Here is a 23,621-nt window from a genome sequence, read left to right as displayed (position 1 = left end):
CTTCAGGCCGCAGGAACACGACAATAGAGAGCAATTTAACCCGGTGCGTCCCCTTAGAAATAAAGCGCGTCAATGTCGAGCCAGACAAACGCTCCCCACAGTGACCCCGCCCCCTTTAAGCCTCAGCTGCACCTGATTGGTCCAGACGCAGGAGCTTGCGGACTCTGATTGGTTCAGCCGCCCGTCTGTCTGTATTACAGTGAGGAGGATTTGATGTGTTGTTTGTGCCAGCAGGTTGCAGGCAAGTGTGTTTTTTTTAAAGATAAAATAAAATATAGTTGTATTAATCCAGAAGGAGATTCTTGAGCAGAAAAATTGAAAAAAAAAAAAAAAAATATAAAATATAAACAATATAATTGACATATATGAACAATAGAATAATGACTATTAAGTGTACAATAAAGAATACTGACACCATTGAAGAATAAAACACAATAGAAATAAGAGTAAGGTAAATAAATAAAGTTTTAAAAAAAAGTCTGCTAAAAGTAATTTAGTATTAATCCAGAAGGAGATTCTTGAGCAGAAAAATTGAAAAAAAAAAGAATAAAAGTATAAACATTATATTCCTTTATTGACATATATGAACAATAGAATAATGACTATTAAGTGTACAATAAAGAATACTGACACCATTGAAGAATAAAACACAATAGAAATAAGAGTAAGGTAAATAAATAAAGTTTTAAAAAAAAGTCTACTAAAAGTAATTTAGTATTAATCCAGAAGGAGATTCTTGAGCAGAAAAATTGAAAAAAAAAAGAATAAAAGTATAAACATATATGAACAATAGAATAATGACTATTAAGTGTAAAATAAAGAATACTGACACCATTGAAGAATAAAACACAATAGAAATAAGAGTAAGGTAAATAAATAAAGTTTTAAAACAAGTCTACTAAAAGTAAGTTACAGTTAAATACAACACAGATTAAACACAAGGGTGAAAATAGTGTATATAAAGTGATACTAACACCATAATGGAAACTATAATAGAAAAGTAATATTGAGCATGATTCTGAGAGAGATATTGTTAGTTATATTGATAAAGTAGTAGAAATGTATATTGCACATGAAATTGAAATGTAATGTGGCACAATGTTGAAAAAAAAAAGAAAGTACTGGTGCACATGGTGTGGTTATTATTGTTGTAAGGGTCAAGTGTCTGTGATTCTATTTTCTTCAGCAGGAAAATCATAATTCAACTATTTTAACCACAATCTTGCAGTTTTTTACCATTATCAAAAAACCCCATCGTCTTTTATTTTTCCTCTTTAATTCAGCAGGATATATACTGACCCATGGTCAGATATCAAACAAATAAACAAAACAGTATAAAAACTAAATAATTATCTAATAATTGTTTAAAGGTGAAACAAACACACACACACACATGCACCTATCTAGAGAGACTGCATAGCTAATGTAAATATATTTTCTTTTTTGTTCTTAAGCCCATGATAATATATATTTATAAACTATTTATAGCCTGATTTATTTATATTAAATATAGGCTACTGTGTACAGTTATTTATTGTTATACTTAATAAAGTAATAAATCCTAATCTGTTTTCCCTCTTAATCAAACTATAAAATTAAAAATGTAATTAAATTTGCGCCGCGAACCTCAAATATAATATTTTAATTTATTATGCAAACTACAGTGTATGTGCAGTGCATAGAAGCATTGGACAGAAACTACTTAGAATACCTCTACCTTATAGTATCATTTATGTACAATGCGTATCAGTCCCACATGCAGTTGACTGGCCACAAAGCTGGAATTGAACTGCCGTTATTGCTTAAATATTCTGGTGACACTTCCAGTTTAAGTCATAAATCCCAGTTTCTGATCAGATCTCAAACATGTTTGGTGACTTTTATGAGCTTTCAAATTCATAATTGACCTCATTTAACAGTTTTTTATTATCTAATGTGCTTCACTCACACTTTATTTCTACTCCACTATGTTTGATTTAGCGACAGACGGTGCTCTGTAACTGCTCTCCGTGGTTGTTATATATGTTTAGGGGAAAAAAGGAAAACAGGACCACCAAAAAAATGAAACTGCAACTTTTTATCACAATATAACACAAAACAAAATGCCCTAATGTGGATGAAATTACCTTTAACACTACATTAAAAGATGACCTCTGTTGAACTGCCTCACTATAATGTTACACAGTGCAGTTGTACCACCCAGTGGACAAATGTGCATTCTACATTCCTCGTGCAGTTTCCTTCAATCCGTCATAGCTGTCCCAACAAATAGCTGTTGCTTTCCAGACCAGAGACCTCTGCTCTCCAGTGTTTAAGCGGGTCGACATGAGAGGAAATACCAGATGGCTTACAGTCTGTTGTTCCCAGGATATTTCCACTTCTTGGCTAGACTGGTGGTTTTGTGCCTCATGGGAAAATAGAGACAACATTCTGAAACAGTTGTGAGATTATAAGACTTTCACATTTCAAAAAGAAAAAAATATATTATTAATTAATGTTTGGGAAGTTTTTATTTTATTCCATTTTATATTTGTTGAATTGTATGCTTGCCTGAAAACATATTCAACAATTTACCTGCAAACTATAAGATCCATAACAGTGTTACCTAAAATAAGATAAAGTGAAATAGTTGATAAATATAATCAATATACAAAAAATACAAAAATATAGTTTTAGCGCAGTAATAAGTGACCCCAAATTGTATGCTTGATTTTAGACATATTTAACAACTTACCTGCTTCTAAACTATTTAATTCTAATTAATTTGAATTTATAAATTCAAAATCTATCATCTGAACATTGTCTGAATTTTCCCTATAATAAATACCACGTCATACTAAATAACACAGTTTTATCCAGGATCTTTGGCTTCCTTTTCTATGAAATTATAGTCGAACTATGGGATCCATAACAATAGTACCTCAAATAAGATTAAGTGAAATAGATAATAAATTAAATCAATATACAAAAAATCCAAAAATATAGTTTCAGTGCAGTAATAAGTAACAAATTAAATCTAATTAATTTGAATTAATACATTAAAAATGTATCATCTTTCCCTATAATAAATACCAAGTTATACTAAATTATTAAATAGAGTAATAAGTGGCCCCAAATTGAACAGAGGCAATAAAAGTGCAGTATAAAAAATAAATAAATAATTAAAGACACAGGAGAACATGAATGTTTTTAATTTAGAAAAAATAATCTTTGGCTTCCTTTTCTAGGAAATTATAGTCGAACTATGGGATCCATAACAGTGTTACCTAAAATAAGATAAAGTGAAATAGATGATAAATGAAATCAATATACAAAAATATACAAAAATATACAAAAATATACAGAAATATATAATTAAATATAATAATATAATATAATAAGTTGCCCCAAATTGAACAAAGGCAATAAAAGTGCAGTATAAAAAATAAATAAAATATACAAAAATATACAAAAATATACAAGAAATATACAAAAATACACAAAAATATACAAAAATATAGTTTCAGTGCAGTAATAAGTAACAAATTAAATCTAATTAATTTGAATTAATAAATAAAAAATGTATCATCTTTCCCTACAATAAATACCAAGTTATACTAAATAATTAAATATAATAATATAACAGAGAAAAAGATAAATAAAGAAAAGATAGATTTAATTTGGATATTTAAATTTACATTTAACATCTGAATCTTTTCTTTTTTTAAAATATAAAGCCATATTGAGTCACGACCCGAAAGCAAATTTAAATCAGTTTGTGGTTTTATTTTGAATTCTTATAACCGGACGTCGTCTTCCAAAAAATTCTGTCCGTCATCGTTTTATTGTGAAAGTCCCTACCGGAAGCTGTGTCTCTTTTCTTCTTTTTATCGTGACGTCAGCGAGCTTGACGCTTGTGATTGGTCGGCCGGAGGAGGAGGAGGAGGACCAGGCCGAGCTCCTCACCGGAGAGGTGTCAGCGGGGAATGAAGAGCGGGGACTCGGCGTCTCCTCCTCCGGTGTGACGGTGTCAACGTTATATTCAGAGCGCTGATGAAGTTCACCAGAGATCTCTGCCGGTTGCTGGGCTTGGGAGGCGGTGAGTAGAGAGCCGGACGGCCGCTGCCAACTTCTGCTTCCCCGGGGAGAGAAGTTGGTACCACAGGTGGTTCAGTGTGACGTCAGCGGTGCTTCATGACGTCACTGTTCACGCAATAACCTCCAAAGAACGGTAGAATAAATATAAATATATATATATATATATATATATATATATATATTTATATATATATATATATATATATATATATATATATATATATATATATATATAATTTTATATATATATATATTTATTTATATATATATATATATATATATATATATATATATATATATATATATATTTATATATATATATATATATATATATATATATATATATATATATTTATATTTATTCTACTGTTCTTTATACTACGTCCACGTCAGCGGTGCTTCATGACGTCACTGTTCACGCAATAACCTCCAAAGAACGGTAGAATAAATATATATATATATATATATATTATATATATATTTTATATATATATATATATATTTATATATATATATATATAATATATATATATATATATATATATATATATATATATTCTAATTGACATTATTCTGGCAGAAAATGGGAATTTGCAACCGTTATTATACTTTATTTATTTATTTTTCTTATATTTACTTTATTGTAAGAACAGATAAAGTTATTTATAAGATAAGATAATCCTTTATTAGTCTTTATTATTAATTTACAGGATTACAGCAGCATAGATTTAGTGCAAACAAGTTACATAGTAAAAAAAAAGCATTTTAAATAAGTAAATAAGAAAAATAAAAATCCACAATAACTCAAAGAAATATTATATATACAGACAGAATAATTATAATATTTATAATAATATTAATACCAGACATTTTTTTGTTTTAAATTAAGTGGTTGTCCTTTTATGTAAAAGCCACTTTTTAACTTCCGCATAGAGTATTTCACAATGGAAGACTGTCTGTGTGCGTGTTATTAATGCAATTTTTGGGAGGAATATACAGTACCAGTCAAAAGTGTGGACACACCTTCTCATTCAATGGTTTTTCTTTATTTTTTTAATTATTTTTTTCTACATTGTAGATTAATATTGAAGACATCCAAACTATGAAGGAACACATATGGAATTATGTGGTAAACAAACAAATGCTCAACAAACAAGAATATGTTTTATATTTTAGATTCTTCAAAGTAGTTGAATGAGAAGGTGTGTCCAAACTTTTGACTGGTACTGTACATATGTTTATTTGTATATATATATATGTATACACTATGTTTTAATTAGTTGTCACCTATCAAAAGTATCAGCTTGGTTTTGCAGTTGCATATGGTGCTTTGTGACGATACAAAGTTTAACAAAGTATTACTAGTAGTCCTCGTCCTTTAACCCAAGTTCCCAAATGACTGATACCATACCACAGCAGTTGCTCTTCCAATGCACCAGCTGGTTAACTAGAGAATGCTGTTTCATAGAAAGAACAAGATGTGCAGGCACCAACTGCACACACCATCATACCCCCATACTCAACCCCTCATGATATGGACCAATGGAATGATGGGGAATGTAGATTCCCTGTGTTTTCACCTGTTACCTACCAAGGCTGAGAGCTGGTCTAATATGTTGATATGTCTATCTAGATTAAAAAAAAAGACATTTCTAATCTGCCCCTTTATTCATAACATCTATGAAAAGCAGCTGGCATATTTCACAAAACTCTCTGAGAATCACCTTCCACCGGCTTCATCCAGTTCTAAGTTGTTTCCAAGTCTCTATTGTCGCTGCATTTCCATTTTTTTTTTTGGTCATAGTTTCCATCATATTTTATCATAAATCTGCTTGTATTGTGACTCTGTGGTGACCTGCAATGTTTTCCCTGTTGGACGTAGCAAAGACAATGACGGGTCACGTGTGTGATTAATATCAAACACAGCCTTTCCTGCGTTTCTTTACAGCCGCTGTATTCAAGCCAGGTTTTAGAAAAGCATCTGTCCTTCAGCGGTTTGCCTTTTAAAAAAACAGAGAGCTACGGCTGGGCGATAACTTAATATGATAATTACCGTCTTTCAATGGAATGGTATCGTGATGAAATCATGTACCTAAATATCGTGGAACACAATAACACTGTCTAAATTGATAATAACAAGAACACACTGACTGAAATTTCTAATATAATCTGATTAAACTCAATTAAATCAAATCAATAAATCTAACTGTTAGAATTGCAGAACTCGAGACTCCATAACATCCGTCAACAAACCAATGGGTGACGTCACAATGACTACGTCCACTTCTTATATACAGTCTATGGCTATATCATGATATATATCCGTATATATTCCCGCATGATGACGAACCATCACACGACCAACTTTGCAACTACCCAACAACATGGAGTTTGTCTTGTGACTTGAACACTTGCAAGTCCATCTTCCATCCCGAATATGACACAAACCCAGTATAAAAAACCCAAGCAGCCATCTTTTTGCGATATTAAACCTCAACCTAGTACAACCCGAACCCATGTCGTCTCTGCGATGCCAAACTATCGCATAAGTAACCCTTTACCATACTAACCAACCATGTAGAGGATCTGTTATTACTGGTATTAGCATCACTTTGCATATTTTAGCCCCTTTATTTTGCTGCATATTTCGTTTTGCATTGTGGTTTGTCTGTCTTTGCGGTTTGATACTTGTAAAATGATCAGAGCTTTTTTTTATTGGTGCTTCAAGACTGAGCTGGCAGGACGTCAAAAATTCATCCAAAACTATTTGACTGGCAAATGGGTCGGTCGTCAGCCGACAAGAATGTAAGGAAACCTGTTTGACCGCAGCTGCAGCTCATAAATGGTCACATCTGATTGAGAAAAGCCTCAACACAGGGTTTAATTAAAGCTTTATTTATACTTCAGCCAAACCAAAAGTAAACATTTTATAAACCTTGTTTCCATACTGAAGATACAGGACATCCAAGACAGCTGTAGAACGAACTGTTGAGGGACGTAAAACGTTATATTCTGAATATTAGTGAGTATTACAAAAGAACAATGACTCACGGTATTTGATATTAAATGTGGGCCACTTCCCATTCAAAGTTTGCAAAGTTTCTTTCTCACACAGTGAAAGCCTTTCTATTGAATGAATGTGGCTGTTGTTTTGGCCGCCATCTACCAAACTACTTCCTGGGGGAAATCCTGAACTCAACAATCTCACATCGCCCGTCCTTGTCCCATGACATTTAAAAAAAAAAAAAAACAAGCATAATGTCCTTATATAAAAGTTTCAGACCTCTGTTATGGAGGCCCAAAGCAGGAAAGGATTAGACAAAGGAGACGTTTTATATTTAGATTGTAAAATAACGAGCATTTACTTCCAAGTTAGGATGCAAAATAATGTAGTTGCGTGAATGTAATCATTCCCAGAGCACATGAGAACAAGGTGTCCAGATTTTTACGTTTTTAACATAAGATCTGTGTCCATGATGCTTGTTTTAGACTCTGTGCTCATTTTGCAAAACATTTTGGTTCATAAATTCTGACTAAATTTAAAGCCGAAGATACCTTTTCTTCAGATTTTTATATAACACTATTAATACATGATCACAACTTTGTTTAACACTAATTATCTGACTAATAAACCCATTTAACTTTCATTTCATCGTGTCAATGAAGAAGAAGTCTGATTTTGTTAATTCCTATTCAAATAACCTTGAAACACCTTGTGGTGGAAGTTTGACCGAATAAGGGAGACCAACAAAGATTCATTTGTCTTTGTATATTTTATAAAGCTTTTGCGCAAAAGGATCGAAACCAACAAAGTGACAGTCAGCAACTGACTGCCAAGGAATCGATCCTGAGTGCATCTTCACCAGGGTTTTTATATGCGTAAGGACAAAGAGTACATTCAGTGAAGGGATAGACATCAGTGGTTACATTCAATGACTTAATATGGAACAGAGTCAATAATTAGTAGAACAAGGGAACACGTTCTTGTATAGGGATCAGGCATTTGTGTTAAGAATATAACATAATCAAAGGTTCAAGGACAGTACTGAATAAAGAGAGCCAGTCATCAGAGGTTCAAGTACAGTTCAAACGGAAAGGCAGCCGGTTATGCCTTCACACATGCCATAAATAACAGTAAAACACAGAGAGTCATTCTTAATACAAAGGTCATACATGAAATGATCATTTTTCCTCTACACACCTGAAAGCAGAACAACACTCCGACAGCACCTCATGACTGAAACTTGTTAATCATGACAAAATGAATATTTTAAGGACGGTATCGTGGTTCCCGCGGGCGAAGGCCTTGGCAGCTGGACATTTCTGGTGAAGCAAACGCCCACATCCCTGCAGGCAATCTTCTCTTCCTGTCATTTATTTCTTCCAGACATAAATTAGGTTTATCTGAAATCAGTGAGAGTTTCCTCCCGTGTTCGTCATACCTCCTGTCCTTGGAACTGTCTCACTGAGTGCAGCATTCTCCTCACATGTCTTCATATGCGCTTATGCTTTTTGTTTTTTTAATAAGGAAAAACCCCAGAAGATGAAATCATTCTACCAATATTCCAAAAACTCTTTACCACCATGTGTTTATTGCTCTTAAATGTTTGGAAGAATAATGTTTAAATCTGTGATTGGTGAGCAGGAAAATGTATTCTTGACTTTGGAAATGGTTTGTTTAACTAAATAATGTGCTTTCGACTGCATCTCGTGGTCTTCATCATTACTCGACATGTTTAAAAAGCTTTTGGAGGCATAAACGATGTCGCTTCGTCTCGCTAAATGCTGCATTATGGTGACTTATTAATAATCTTTTCTCAAGGTCTACTTACTAACTTTTTGTAAGACTTTCAACCAAATCTCATGGTCTTCATCATGACTTTACATAGGCTTGGCAGTTTGAAAAACAAAGTGGAGACATGAAAGACGTCCCTGATACGTTGCTGCGTTGGCCATGGTCAGGGATTTGAAAAAAATAAATCTTAACTCAAGGTCTACTTACTTGCTTTTTAGATACAACACGGTAACAAATGTCAAGATCCATGTATTTAACACATTGATAAAGTGAATAAAAGTAGTATGTATGGAGCCGTTAATTAATCGCAATGAATGCAGCTGTGAGCCTTCCTCGTAGCACTTATTGCACTCTTATTAGTTGCTGCACTTACTGTATTCATATCAGTTCGCTGCACTTATTGAATTTGTATTTGTTTACTGCACTTATCTATTCGTAGTAGTTTGTAGCACTTATTATATTCGGATTAGTCTGTTGCAATTATTGTTTTCGTAGTAATTTGCCTCTGCACTATACTTTTGCTCTGGCTTATACTTTGAGATGCTTGTTTAAGAAAGGAGATGCACTTATGACTTCTGGTGACTAGTAGTTCTCTTGAATACCTATGTTGACTACACTTCCTGTAAGTCGCTTTGGATAAAAGCGTCTGCTAAATCACTGTAATGTAATGTAATGACTGAGATAAAGCAGAACCCTTTTAATAACCCTTCTCCACAGATGTCAGGTGACCTCGTCATCTCACCTCAGTGGTGTTTGTCTGGGTGCCAAGTATGCTGATGAGTCAGAGGGAGAGCGCTTTGGTTTTGACCTGCATACTTCCATAAGCATTTTGTTTTGTTTATGTTTCTCTTTGGGTGTGCCTGTGCTTGTGTGTGAGATCAGTCATGTGACTAGGCCAAAGGAAGGGGCAGACGAGACAGTGTTGTTGAGCAGAGCTTCTCATTAGCTCTGAGTTTCCCGTTCCTTGGAATGATTGAGCTAATGAGAGAGAGAGAGAGGAGACCACACCCTTTTTGGAGGTTGATGCTACTTTCGTATTTCGTTTTGCATGAAAGTCAAATGACTGTGTGAGCTATGACACTGACATCTCGAGGAAGGCAGAGGTTTTTTTTTTGTTTTTTTTGTAAATCCAACCCCTTATTCAGGTGGGTTTCACTTTTCATTTAGTCATTTTTTTTTCTTCTCCGGATTCTAAACACGGTTACTTCTGTTCATCGGTTGCAAATACAAAACAACATGGCAGCCGCTATATTCGAAGATTGCGACGGGGAAATCGCTGAACTCAAGGCTTCCAAACGGTCTGTGACATAAGAATACTTTTCCTCGGCATACAGCTGCATGCAAACCGAACATATATTATTGGAAATTGTTTGTATTAACACCAATATTCTCTGTAACCCAAAGTTGGAAGTCTTTTATGATAAAAGAGTGGAGGGAGCTGTCGAGGCCACGCTGCCCGGCGGCCTTGAGAACCAGAGCTCAGACCAGGTGCTTTTCATATGACACAGTAACCCGTGGCTCATTCTTATCTACCACCTCCCTTCAGCATTTTTGTAGTAATAAAATAAAGCAGCAGATATGAATGATATTCACTGTAATGTCTGATGCAGTGCTTTGTTGACATTAAGCCAATTATGAACGCAAATACCTTTCTGTGCTGCATGTTGAGACCTGGAGAGGACTTTGAAGGTGTGTTCTGTAGTTGACGTGGAAGTTCCCACGGCGATTAATCCTCTGTGTAAATATTGTTACACCTAATCCCAATGAAAACCAGCACGACCTCAATGAATGCCGATAGAATTCACATTCATCTGCAACATGTTTTTCAGTCAGGCATCATCTGACTCCAGCTGCCGCAGCTATCCGATCTACATCTCTAAATCTCTAAATCTGGCAACAGGATAAAACCAAAATATTCCGATTTTCCTCCCGGTGTGGGATGTAATTGTGATCACAGATACTTGTGGAATATTTTTGTGCTTTGTGCGTATAAACGTGTGACTGTTGGGAAGCTATATGAGTTAGACTGGAAGTCAAACTCAACTATGTCTCCATGCATGCTGGGGTTGTTTCCGTAGGTGATGTCCTCGAACATTCGCAGACTGAATGCAAAGTGAACTCAGAGGTGACGATGCAAACGCTGTCTGAGGCCCAGGAGGATGTTGTTACTTCAACCAGACCATGAATGTGTGTGTATGTTATGATAGGTAGGTCCACCGTGGCCTTGATGCAGACACACAAAGATGGAGGCAGGGCGCTCCAATCAATCCGCAGCCTCAGGAACCTGACCTTCATGTGCAGAAATTGGTAACTGAAAACTATTCAGGTAGTTTGATAGAATGGAGTTCGGCATTTTGGTCGTCACCATGTTGGTTTTTTTGGAAGCTGTGAACAAAGTGACCATATTTGGACTGTGGAGCAGTGAAGTAGAGACGCCGTAGACGTCTCTGGTCTGTCAATCAGTGTGTAGCCCCGCCCTAAAGCATCCCCTGCTTTATGGTCTGTTTGACTCTAAATGGAGCATCATTTACTAAATGAACATCATGCTGTATTGAAGAAGACTTGAAACTAGAGATTGAGACCATAAACTCATGTTTACAATGTTTACTGAGGGAATAAATCAAGAGAGAAGTAGAGTCATTTTCTCATAGACTTCTATACAACCAGAGGAGTCGCCCCCTGCTGGACAGGAGAGGGAATGCAAGTAACGTTCACTTTTCTAGACCTGAGGTTGCCGCTTTGTCTTAACTACAAAAATGGCCATGCGGAAGTATTAACAATTTATTACAGCAGGAGACCTCAAAGTTGTTCTACTGCCACATGAGCTAAAAACAATAAAACAAAATGTTAGATAATAAAATGTAATAGCACACATCAGCACGTAATACATTTAGGAAATGTGAATAAACACCATTTTATGATTTATCTGCAGTTCTGCATTGGAAATCAAACTTTTTTGTCATTTATTGTCAGAAATGTGGGTAAAGACTGATAAGACTGATTTCTATTTACAGCTCCATACAGCCTGTAAATAGAAAGCTGGTGGAGTAGTGGAGGCTGCCTTCATGCAAGTCATTTTACGTTTGACTGTGTTTCAGGTTCAAAGCTATAATTTGACATTGGCTAAAAGCGGATACATATCCAAGAACAAGCATGTTATTCTCTCACAAACATCCTCCCTCCTTCCCTCTCTGGTTATTCCTGTTTCCTCTCTGTGAGTCAGGCGCTGTTGTGGTTCTTGATGCCAAACAGATTCAGTTTTCTGAACGGACGGAGAACTATTCTGGGACGGAGTTTTCTCCCCTGGCTTTCCATCTTGTGTTTGAGGGAAAAGAATGTTGGCTGGAGATTTTACAGTATGCTTTTAGTTTTATCTCCGTATCAGCAGTTCTGTTTCATAAAAGCAAAGCCACATGTAGCCTGCGGGATTCTCTATGTTTTGAAGACATCTTAAGGTAATGAAATGGATTTAAAAAAGATACTGTAAGCTTGGTGATATTACGGAAAAATATGTAAATTCGTCCATTTTTTGTAAATCTTCTATTTTTACTAACCACTGCAGGGTAACTACTTCTGCACACATTTTAAGGATTATTATAAACTAATATTCTAAGATATATTTTCATGTTAAGGGACCATTTAAATGGGCTAGTTTGTTGATAATCAGTGTAATCAAAGTTTAAAAATAAAATTTTACAATTCACTTCATATCCTGAGATGGCCCCATATAAGCCTTCAAGAAAGTTTGTAATTTGGCGAGGAATATTTTTAATAATAATAATAATAATAATTAACACATTATAAATAAAAAATTGTATATCTTATTATCTGCCACTATTTGACTAAGTGGGCTTTTATTTGAGATTTTGTGGTAAAGACAGCTCTGTTCTTTCACTCAGTGCTGCTCATAACAGCCGAACGTTTTTCATTCATCAAAACCACCAAACATCAGAACAAATAAAGATTCTCTGTCACGCTTTTCCTTTCTGTTTGCATCGTCCAATCACAAGCTGCCACCAGATCACCTGGATGGATTTGAATGGGAAATGTCTCAGTCAACACACACACATTCTCTCTCTCTCTCTCTCCCCCTCTCTCTCTCATTTTGAAATGTGGAAACAGAGCTATAAACCACATATATTGTGTGTTTCTTTAGGAGGGCCATGTGAGGAGGAGATGGAGGTTCAGAACGGAGCTCCTGACCTGACGGACCGAAGAAAAGACCAAGACTCATCATCATCATCATCACAGGTACACTGAAAGGCTACTACATTATATATGTATACTCTCAGTTATGCAAATACTATATTGTACTTGTTTGTGTAAAATGTACATTAAATTTAATGTAAAAAACGTATTTTCAGTCCTCACAAGACATCTTTGTCTCAAAGGCTATCGTCTCTCTCTCAGAATTATTACCCATATTTAATAAACTGAAGTTAAATCACTTTGTGTTCTGGTCAGTTTAGAAATGACTCCAAGCTCTTCTTCAGTGAGCTGATCGTTGTGTGTGTCACTCTTTCTGAAGCAGGCGATGCTGAACGGTGAGGAGGGGTTGGATGAGGAGGAGAGAACGAGGAGGAGAGCCGAGAGGAGGAGAGCCAAAAGGAAAGTGAGTAACAATGAATCAATGAGTGATGTGACGATACTCTTCAAGGCTCATGATCTGCAACCACCAAATATAATACAACATCACAACGAACAGACTGCTACAGAAAACTGCAGATTAAAAACTTAATAAATGAATAGCAGATAACTGGACAACTGCACCGACTGTTCAAAGTTAAAATACAAATCATAAAGAACACTTTAAAGTAAAATTCAACGCACAAAGTTGTGATTTTTATCTCCATGTTGTCACATCACTCATCAGACTTTAAACTATGTTTCATTGCAAGCTGAAGTGTACGGTATCTAGTCAAAGAACACGGATATCTGACGTTAGAATGTGATAAATGTGTGTTTTTTATATTTTGAAAAATGTGTGAAGTTAGAAACATAACACAGAACAAACTATAATGTGTGAAATAGTAATGAAACTATTCCCACATCATATCTTAAACAAAAATCCACCAACAAAATGGAAACATTCGAATAAATACAAGATGTCTTTACCGTTTATGATTCCCCTACTCACTCAGATGAATATGTCTCCTTCACTCCACCACCACACCTTTATTTACTCATGTCACCTGTCGACCCACCACGTTTTCACACCCGTCTCACAGCTGTTTCTGTATTTACATCCCAGTCTTCTACCACACCCTCTTCACAACTGTTCTCATCATTTCTTTCTTTGCGACACACCCGACTGCCCTTCTACTTCCCCACCAGTGTCCATACGTATCTCTGTGCACCATCACACAGCCACCATGTCCATGCTCTCCTTTCAGAGGCAGAAAGAACGGAAGAAGCTGGAGAGAGAGGAGAGGATGGAGGAAGCGTCGGAGCAGGTGAGAGTATAAGAGCCTACACATGTGCAAAGCCTGGAAGAGTTTTGATGATTCCATACGTTCATACGATCGTCTTTATGCCCATATTTATACACAGAATCATGTCTATATGTACACATAACTTATGTATACTTTAACTTATAAAGTAATATTTCCGTTAAATTATTGCACACTGTATTCATGCACTAAATTGTCTAAAATGTGCTTGTTTCCATTAACTACCTTTTACAGTAGATTAAGTAAAAGAAAAAAATGTAAATGCCATCAAGGAATATTTTTAAAATATATGTGAAAATATGTGATTCTACTGAGCAACAAAACCAACATGAAGTTATTATTTTTTTACTTAATGCAAACAATCTGACTCGTCCAAACTGCGTTTATACAATTTAATAGCAAAGAAGTACTCTATTACTCTGTTACATATTATATAAATAATCTGTGCAATCCATTTTGCAATATAAGCAACCATTCAGTCCGATTATATCATTTATTTTTATTCAAACGTATTAATTATACCTTTACTGTGTGATTACTTATTTATTATACTGGTTTAGATCTTGTATTTCTACTTCTATCTCTTTATTTTTTGTTTGCACTTTCCACTCTGCTCCTGTAATCCTGCAAATGTCCCCGCTGTGGGACTAATAAAGGATTATTTTTATCTGTATTTTATATTAAATGCATTGCCCAACGTTATAGTCATAGCTTCTGCTGTTATCTTCCACACTTAAATACCTCCGTAAACCCCAGTAAGAATGTGTGACTTCTTCTTCTTCTGGGCTGTAATTTTCAAATAATGCATTTCACTGTTAACAGGAAGAGGAAGCGACTGGAGCGGCGTCAGAGAGTGACAGTGAGGAGGAACTGAAAGAGGAGGAAGAAGAATGGACCGCTGTTCGTCCCAGAAACAAATACAACCCTGAGTCGGTCCCAACCGTTGTGACAACAGAGAACAAGAGCAACGGCCTGCTGCCACACAGGACATCGGAGGAGGTGGGTTGAAGACAGGCCTTCAAAATAAAATACGCAGTATTCACAGTTCCTGTGAGCAAGGATTTAGTGGATCAGTGAAGCGTTTATGAGTGAGACAACAAATCCTTCTCCGCTCGCTTCCTGTCAAATGCTCCCGCTAAAATGTAATTGCTTTGGAAATTTGCATAGGCAAAATGACAAACTTGATCCGCCGTGGTGTCATTAAACAAATAAATCTCGATAGAGCGAGCTGGCATTCGCTTGTGTTGCCCTCTTACACGGCATAAAGGGAAAGATTGCATGTTATCAAACCTATCTGAACCTGTCCGAGTTGAGTTTGTAGTGTGAAAACAGCCTGCAGGTGTAACAGAAGTTCTCTGTGGCCCAACTGCAAAATCTGCTGTTCTTCCTCATCTCAGTGACTCCCTTGGATCGAAGAGGAACTACAGAGTTCTACTTTCAGTTTAACGAGTACATTTGACGGCGTAGACTTTACAGGGTTTTGGGAGACTTTGTCTAGAATCCGAGCTGCAGAGATCAAACACAGACTGGTGGAGCTTTTGCTCAAATTGCCCTCCGATGGCGACAGAAAATAGAATCGTTCTGCTCTAATGAATGTCAGCGTGTCGCCAACGACGACCCAGAGAAAGAAAGAGAGAGAGAGAGAGAGAGAAAGAGCTGTGTGTGCGTTACAATGCACGAAAGTTTTCCTCCTCACTGGGACAGAAGAGTGCCGGAGACCTTCTTCAGTATTCTTAAGTTAAACTGGAAAAGACAACCCAGACCAGCAGGGAGATTTCAGTTCCTCTGCTGTGTTTCAGGAGCCAGAGTGGGATGTCAGCAGTGCGTTTGTGGCCAACGCCGCCAGCCACATCAAACTGAGAGGCCTGAAGAACAGAGCGATACAGATCTCCAGAGAGAACAAGGAGAACGAGGCCCAGAGCAGCCAGGTACACACACACACACACACACACACACACACACACACACACACACACACACACACACACACACACACACACACACACACACACACACACACACACACACACACACACACACACACACACACACACACACACACACTCACACTCACACACACTCATTTCCACATTTAGTTTTTGCTGAAGATGTGGAAACCAGAGAAAACCAGTGGAATGACATACATCAGGGGCATTCAATTAAAATGTAAATGTCATGTTGTCTCAACTGTGTGCATTTCCATATCATTTCAACAAATCTAATAGTCAATTTTCAACAGCAGGATACTTTTGATATACAGACACATTGAACTTGTAGCATACAGGGCTATGCGTTAAGGCTTTTTAGAAACTACTAACGTTGACAGAGGCTCCATCGATTTACATTAAGATGTGTTCAAGCTCTATTCAGTAAAAATGAGTATTGGGTGAAAGTAAATCATAATCATTTATCATGATGTGTTCAAGTTAATCTTGTGAAATGTAGTTTTTGGGGCGGAACTTGAATTAAAACAGTTGTTTGAAAGAGTTGTTGTTAACAGCAACATAAAATAGATATTAGAGAGAGAATTATGAGCTGTTTAATTCCTTAACACGAGCTCTAAGTAGATTATAATACACCAATAGATCTACTAATGCTAAGCTTCTGTAGAAGTGAACCAGAGTTGGGGATTTTGTGGAAAGACAAAGCAAGACAGTTTTGATGAGTTTTATTTTGTTTCTTAATAGTTTGAATGAAGTGCGTTCACAATGATAGGGGAGGTAAACTTACTGTGTCAATGAAGTCTGGTAGCTTTGAGGAGAGCATATTAATTGTATACGTTGTAGTATCTTAATAAATATAATAATTGTCCTAATCTTCGCTGATTTATTTTTTTATAGACATACATTAGCGGTTTCGAACAAATTAGTCTTGCTATTGGAAAAAACAACACTCCAGGAAAGGGATTATTAATTCATATTAATTGTAGCGATTATTAATAACTACGTTGAAAATTGATATATTGCTTGCGTTAAAACTTGCGGGGCACCACTTCTGTATAGAAGAAAATAATAAAAATACAATCAATAATTTGGCAACAAATGATCAATTCTCAATATCTCAGGTGTAAGTCCTGATTTCATTGACCTCATAGTTCCCACTTTGAATTTATATGACAGACAACGACTTGGCGATGAATGGGTAATTCATTTCTAAAGGGATTAAATGAATGGATGACAAGATTAATAATTAAACAAGAATACAAATCAGGAATGAATTGATTGATTTCAAATAAAACAGGCAATATCATATCAGATAGTGAAGAAAAGTTGTGGTCTCCTCTTTCTCCTATCACTACTCTACCCGGTCATTCTAAATTATTATTCCTCAGAGCTTTTATATACCCGACACCAACTCTGGATCATATTAAAGTTGATAGTTTCCTACTGTGAGTATATTGAAATCTCCTCTGTAGAGATGAAATGCCAGAGAGGGGGAATGTCCCGGGGAAAGAACAAAGGAATCTCCAGTTGTTAGTCACATCAGGCCTCTCCAACCTCGCTACATAATTTATCTTAAATTGGTCATGGATCAGGGTATAACTGTCACTCATTCTGGGTCTGGACACACTGTTCTTATGAAACTGTTGTGATTGCAGGTGGAGAGCACAGAAGAAATGAAGAGGAGGGGGGAGTCTCTGACAGGTGAATCTAAGTATTTGATGACCTTTTAAATACACGTTTTGCACTTTTATTTACTGATGCACAAGATACACATCATATCATTACGTTGTTTAAGTAAATTCAGTACATCACATTGTGTGAATTTCATGTTTAATTCTTCTTTTTTTAATTCTCATCTCATCCTCTAATCATAGTTAGTAGAATTAACCTGAGACTGTCAGACTCTGCTGCAGTAAAACAAGAGGTTTTCTAAAGGGACTCTGGTGGTTGGAAACAGTACCACTTTTGTCCACAGGGACCGCCAGAATCAACTCAAAATGAAAATTCCTCCTAGTAGATTTAATCTGTTGTGTTGAGGCAAAGTTTAAATAATAGATATTAACTGTACTTTTAACATGACTTAGACATAAAACCATAATATAACTTACAAGATTTTTTACTCAGATTGCTGCTAATGCGAAGTGCTAAAGGCTGGTTCACCCAAATTACAAAAACATAATTTCTCACATTCCATAACATCTCTGTGCTTAAAGCTTTGTAAGATTTGAACAATGTTCTTTTTAAAAGAAAAACAGCTGTTGTTACTAAGAATAATTCACAGAACACACAGTCAATAGATTTCATAGACAATATTTCCTCGGTAGAAAAAGGTTGTGAGAGGGAATTAATTATGCCGGTGAAAGTCCTCATAGTTACAAGTGTGTGTGTGTGTGTGTGTGTGCGTGTGTGTGTGTGTGTGTGTGTGTGTATGTATATGTGTTCTTACTCCAGTTCAGGGCATTCAGATGTTTGGTAAAGGCCAGTACAGCCAGGCGGTGGACATGTTTACAGAGGCCATCTACTGCGACCCCAAGGACCACAGGTGAAATATGAGCTCAGCTGCACTGACCCTGTCCTCTAATGATTGGTCCTCCTCGTCTTCCTCCTCGTCTTCCTCCTCACACTCACTGTGGTTTTAAATCGACGTTTCTCCTCGACTCTCACAGGTTCTATGGAAACCGCTCCTACTGTTACTGGTGTCTGGAGCAGTACTCGCCGGCCCTCACCGACGCTCAGAGGTCCATTCAGCTGGCTCCTGATTGGCCGAAGGGGTACTTCCGTAAGGGGTGTGCTCTGATGGGGTTAAAGGTCAGCTTACAACAGACTAACAGTTCCAATAGAAAAGTTTCAATTAGCAGTCTGTGATTCAGCATTTGGACTTAAAATGTATGTTACTACGTATTTCTTTTTTTAAAACACACCTGTGTAGTGTCAAAAATATAGCAGTAGTATTATAACTATAATGTGTGTGTTTATGTTTTTGCACTCCAGCGGTTCAGTGAGGCAGAGGCGGCCATGGAGCAGGTGTTGAAGTTGGATCAGCACTGTAAGGAAGCATCCAGTAAACTCCTCACCTGCCGGGTCCTTCAGCTCATGGTGAGGAGAACCGAGGCTGCTCATCAAAAACTTTATGAATATAAGTTAACTGAAGCGTTCACATAAAACCAGGAGCTAAAATCAGTCCAGTTCCAGCACTGCAGGCTTGTTTATTTTGTATTTTCTGTTTATTTATGGGGTAAATTGATTTGTTGTCCTTGTCTAAGTGGTAATTAAGTGTCTTTCTTTAGTGCATTTTAAAAGAAAAAGGTGTTTCCATCAATGACTTTAATGTTCTTACCTCTTGACTGTCTCTGTAGGAGTTTGGTTTCGAGGAGGAGCAGAGTAAAGCGCTGCTGGAGAAGTTCACCAGCGTTCAGGCGGTCATCGACTCACCAGAGGCCCAAAGTAAGAGCTCGGCCGCAACACCACTTGTGTCCACAGTGAGGCAGCACTGCTCTCTGTTACTGTCACATCAGACATCAACAGCAGAGACTAATGACAGTACACTAGGACAGCAAGACTTATGTGTAAAGACAGTTAAATATGAAATAATTAGGGATCTATTAAGGGGCAGAGATAAATATATTTTGCAGATTTTAATCAGTATATTGGATTTAAAGGTGTATTAGGTTAGAACAGCAATCTGGACTAAAGCAGACATTCTGCATAAACTGTAGACAGTGTTGATGAAGCTCCAGTGGGGGATACGCTGTTTGATTATGATGTTTATTGATATGATGATACAGTCAGTAAGTAGTGTTTGAGTACATTACTGTAGCTGGCCAGAGAAAGAGAAGTACTTTACAGCAGACCACAGTGGTTAATCCTTTTAAATACATCTCATTGATGCTCTGTTTTTATTGTTTTGTCATTACATGATCTCTACTTCCTGTTTCCTCTGAACTTCCAGCACTGAAGCAGGACCAGAGTGGGTACGTGTCTGTAATACAGAATGTTTGAAGGGCGTGAATGTTAATATTGTATCATTTCAAACATGAAACCAAAACCAAAATCAATCCTCTCTTTTTTTATAGAATTATACACAGCGTGTGTTATCTTTCAGTATAGAATATACACAATGCACACAGCAAAATGATAACATAATGTAAACATTATCCTCTTTCTTCTCTCCCGCTGACTTCTGTTCTTCTATCCTCCAGGAGCTGTCGCTCTCTGTGGGTCGGGAACATCACATTGGAAGTGACAGAGAAAGACGTCTTGGATCTCTTTAAAACGTAAAAACACTGAACCTGTGTGAGGACGAATCACATATTTAGACTGGAGTCATGAATGTAGTCTTTAGAGGTGGACAACAACAAAATAAGGCAGTCAACTGAAGCCCATCTAATTGTTCCAGGACAACTACGATAACAAGATGGACTTCACACAAACTACACCTGTTTTAAGAAGGGTATTAAAAAGCATCAACTGTAATGTCTCGTATTATAACTGTAGTTACTTTAAATTCAGTGTTAGCAACAGTAAAAGCAGCAGCAGTAGTATAATCTTTTCCAAAATACAGTCCAGACTCTAAATATTAGGGCAGTGACACATCTTTGTTTCAGTGGCTTACATCTATAAGCTTAAGAATTGTAACTCTGTCATTGTATTTCTGCTGAAAGTCAGAACTTTACCCTTAAAAATGTTACTAATTTACTAAATTTAAAGCATGGAGATTATTTTGGTAATTTTATTAATTTAATCTAATTTGTTTTGATATTAAAAGCATCCAGTTTGAAAAGATGATTAGAAAAAAATATATCAAATATTCTGTTTCTTTTGAAAGTGACAGACAACACATCTCTAGGATCCTCCTGCTGCAGAAAACCTACATCCACAAAGATGTTAAAAATGTCATGTTATGCAATGTCACTGACTCTACTGCAAATATGAATAATTATCAGAACAGTTAAAGTGGGGAAACAAAATATTTCTGTCCTGGTTGAGTTGGCGACATCGTATTTACTGAAGGTAACGGCGAATGTGTATTAATACTACATGCCTCAGAATACTGGGTGCTGCAAAACAAACTTTGCTCGTTAATAGTAGAGGCATTAGTATAGTCACTGAGGTAGTTAAAGTAGAATTTTTAGTAGTAGTAGTAGTAGTAGTAGTACTAGTACCTTTGGTATATTCACAGAGGTAGTTAAAGTAGTACTTGCTTAAGTAGCAGCAGCAGGAGTAGCACCAGTGCTACTAGTTGTATTTCTACCATCATGAAGGACAACCTGCATCAGTTTTCCTTCACATCTGACCCACACTGCTTTGCTCTACTTTTGAGGTTCTGTGTTTCCATGGTTACAGGGTCGGTGAGGTCGAGAGCGTCCGGGTTCTTCATGAGCGATTCTGTGCCTTCGTCAACTTCAAGAATGCCAACATGGCCGCCAAAGCCCTGGAGAAGCTGCAGGTGAGCGATGAGCAGGTGAACAAACTCAACGTGACGTTTTGTCCTCGTCGTTGTCGGACTTTGTTTACGGCGCCGTCTCCTCCTGATCAGGGTGTGGAGCTGGGGAGCAGCAAGCTGGTGATGAGGTACCCAGACCGCTGGACCCAGAGAACCACGACCCCCATACAGAGGACCAACGGCAGCCTCAGCTCCAACGGGGCAGGAACACAGCAGAGCTCAGCTGCAACAGGGTACCGAACATCTTCTTAACATCTCATGTGTGTCTTTGTGCTGCTTTCTTTATTTGAGAAGGAATGTCCTCCTAACTCTGCAGCTGTGAACTCTGATTGGTTCCTTACGAAGTCAAGTTTTTTACCAGCTCTCACATCTCTGAGTTGTTTAAGGCTTCAGAGATGAGTATTAAACGGACAGGTCACCCCAAAATCAAATCACACAGCAGGTAACGCCAACACTCAGCATCTGAGACCAAAACATTCTAGATGGACAAATAGCACGAAGAAAATGATCATTGTTGATCCTCCTAAGATAGATATCTGAAGAGGATAGAGCCAGTGCAATAAAAAACGTTTTAAACTGTTAAAAAGATAAATTATTTGATGCTGATATTGTAAATAAAATAACATTATATTTAAGGTCAAATTAAGCTGTCGACTGCTGTAAAATCTCATTATTCTGGTGACTAAAGTTACATTACAGAATTTTCCATGAGAAAGAAATTCGCTCTTCCTGAGAACAACTTCAATCCACACCAATCAGTGATTTAAAAACACATTTAAATTGCAGTTTGATCCTTTTAACACAGAAGTTATTGTTTGTATCCTATAGTTCGTCTACATGCACTTTGTGTGCTTTGTTTCTAAACATGACTCCGGTTCTTCTCCTCTGGTTCTGTCCATGCAGGTCCAGACGGTGCGTACCAATAAACGGAGACGGGTGCTTCTACTGGCGGACCACAGGCTGTTTCTATGGCGACAAGTGCCGCTTCAAACACATACCAGACCAACAAGGTCGAGACAAGAAACCATGGCAACCTTAACTGTGTCCCATCCCAAAACCCAACCAACAGCAGAGAAGGAAGAAGAACAGGAACAAGGAGGGGAAGCCTGAGAACACTGAGAACAATGACAGCTGAATGTGTGAGACGGAGAGAGTCGGATCCGGTTTGTATGTGATGGGTGAAGTCAAGGGGTTGTGACTCGGACATCAAGAGGAATATTACACAGAAAACCTCAGAAAGACAAATTCACGTGATACCGCAAAACTTCTGATGCAAGAAGGTCCTCAAAGGAATTTAATTTATTGGAACTGAGGTGTTTGGATCCTGATATAAACCCTGATGAACTCCTGGTTTCTGCATGGAGAACCCTGCTCTGTGGAAGAAATGTCATCTGTCATCAAAAGGTTTTATTTGGACGAACGCGTTTGGTTGAACCATATTGGAAACACTTCCAAAACCCAGCTGAGTGACAAACTTTGTCTCATGAACACCATGAAGTCAAGAGTCATTTTTATTTAGTATTCGAAATGTATAAATATTTGGTCAAAAAAATAAATGAATGAAAAAAGTCGTTCACAGAATCACACAATTTTTGCACTGCATCACACTGGCTCCCTCGATAAAAAGCCAATGGGATTTTTTTCCATTAGATTTTGGATTATTGCAGAAAATAATCTGTGTCAAACAACGATTATAATACAAGTTTTGTTCAATGAGATAATCTTCACAAATTTAACATCACTTCTATGATTATTTGAAGCGTGAATAAAATCAACAGAAGTAAAAAACTAACCGCTATAAAGGAACTCCACCACGGTCACATGACTTCACGTCTCCACCACTAAGCTAAAGGAGGACTAGTGTTCTAGTGGCCTTCCAACACATGTTAATAATGTAAAGAGGAAGGAAGCCA

The 23,621-nt window shown here is 36.9% G+C and overlaps 1 protein-coding gene across 3 annotated transcripts; it reads left to right on the top strand.

The window, feature by feature from the left end:
- Nucleotides 1–3,914: 3,914 nt before the first annotated feature.
- Nucleotides 3,915–23,246, top strand: LOC129095609 (stress-induced-phosphoprotein 1-like). Of its 3 annotated transcripts, none has more exons than XM_054604124.1 (16): nucleotides 3,915–4,078; nucleotides 13,029–13,123; nucleotides 13,404–13,484; nucleotides 14,266–14,325; nucleotides 15,145–15,321; nucleotides 16,122–16,250; nucleotides 17,921–17,966; nucleotides 18,717–18,807; nucleotides 18,932–19,073; nucleotides 19,257–19,361; nucleotides 19,622–19,709; nucleotides 20,215–20,236; nucleotides 20,465–20,539; nucleotides 21,609–21,711; nucleotides 21,802–21,941; nucleotides 22,612–23,246. In XM_054604124.1, the coding sequence occupies exons 1-16, from the start codon at nucleotides 4,033–4,035 to the stop codon at nucleotides 22,745–22,747; spliced, it is 1,536 nt and encodes a 511-aa protein (XP_054460099.1). In that variant the 5' UTR covers nucleotides 3,915–4,032; the 3' UTR covers nucleotides 22,748–23,246. The 3 variants fall into 3 exon arrangements, with proteins under 3 accessions (XP_054460099.1, XP_054460098.1, XP_054460100.1); XM_054604123.1 differs by having other exon boundaries at nucleotides 13,401–13,484; XM_054604125.1 differs by lacking the exon at nucleotides 3,915–4,078 and adding an exon at nucleotides 12,304–12,327 and having other exon boundaries at nucleotides 13,401–13,484.
- The last annotated feature ends 375 nt before the right edge of the window (nucleotides 23,247–23,621 follow it).

The sequence above is a fragment of the Anoplopoma fimbria genome, chromosome 9, assembly GCF_027596085.1.
Source record: "Anoplopoma fimbria isolate UVic2021 breed Golden Eagle Sablefish chromosome 9, Afim_UVic_2022, whole genome shotgun sequence".
Classification (NCBI taxonomy): Eukaryota; Metazoa; Chordata; class Actinopteri; order Perciformes; family Anoplopomatidae; genus Anoplopoma; species Anoplopoma fimbria.
The sequence above is the reverse complement of the archived record's forward strand: the minus strand, read 5'-3'. Positions and strand labels throughout refer to the sequence as shown.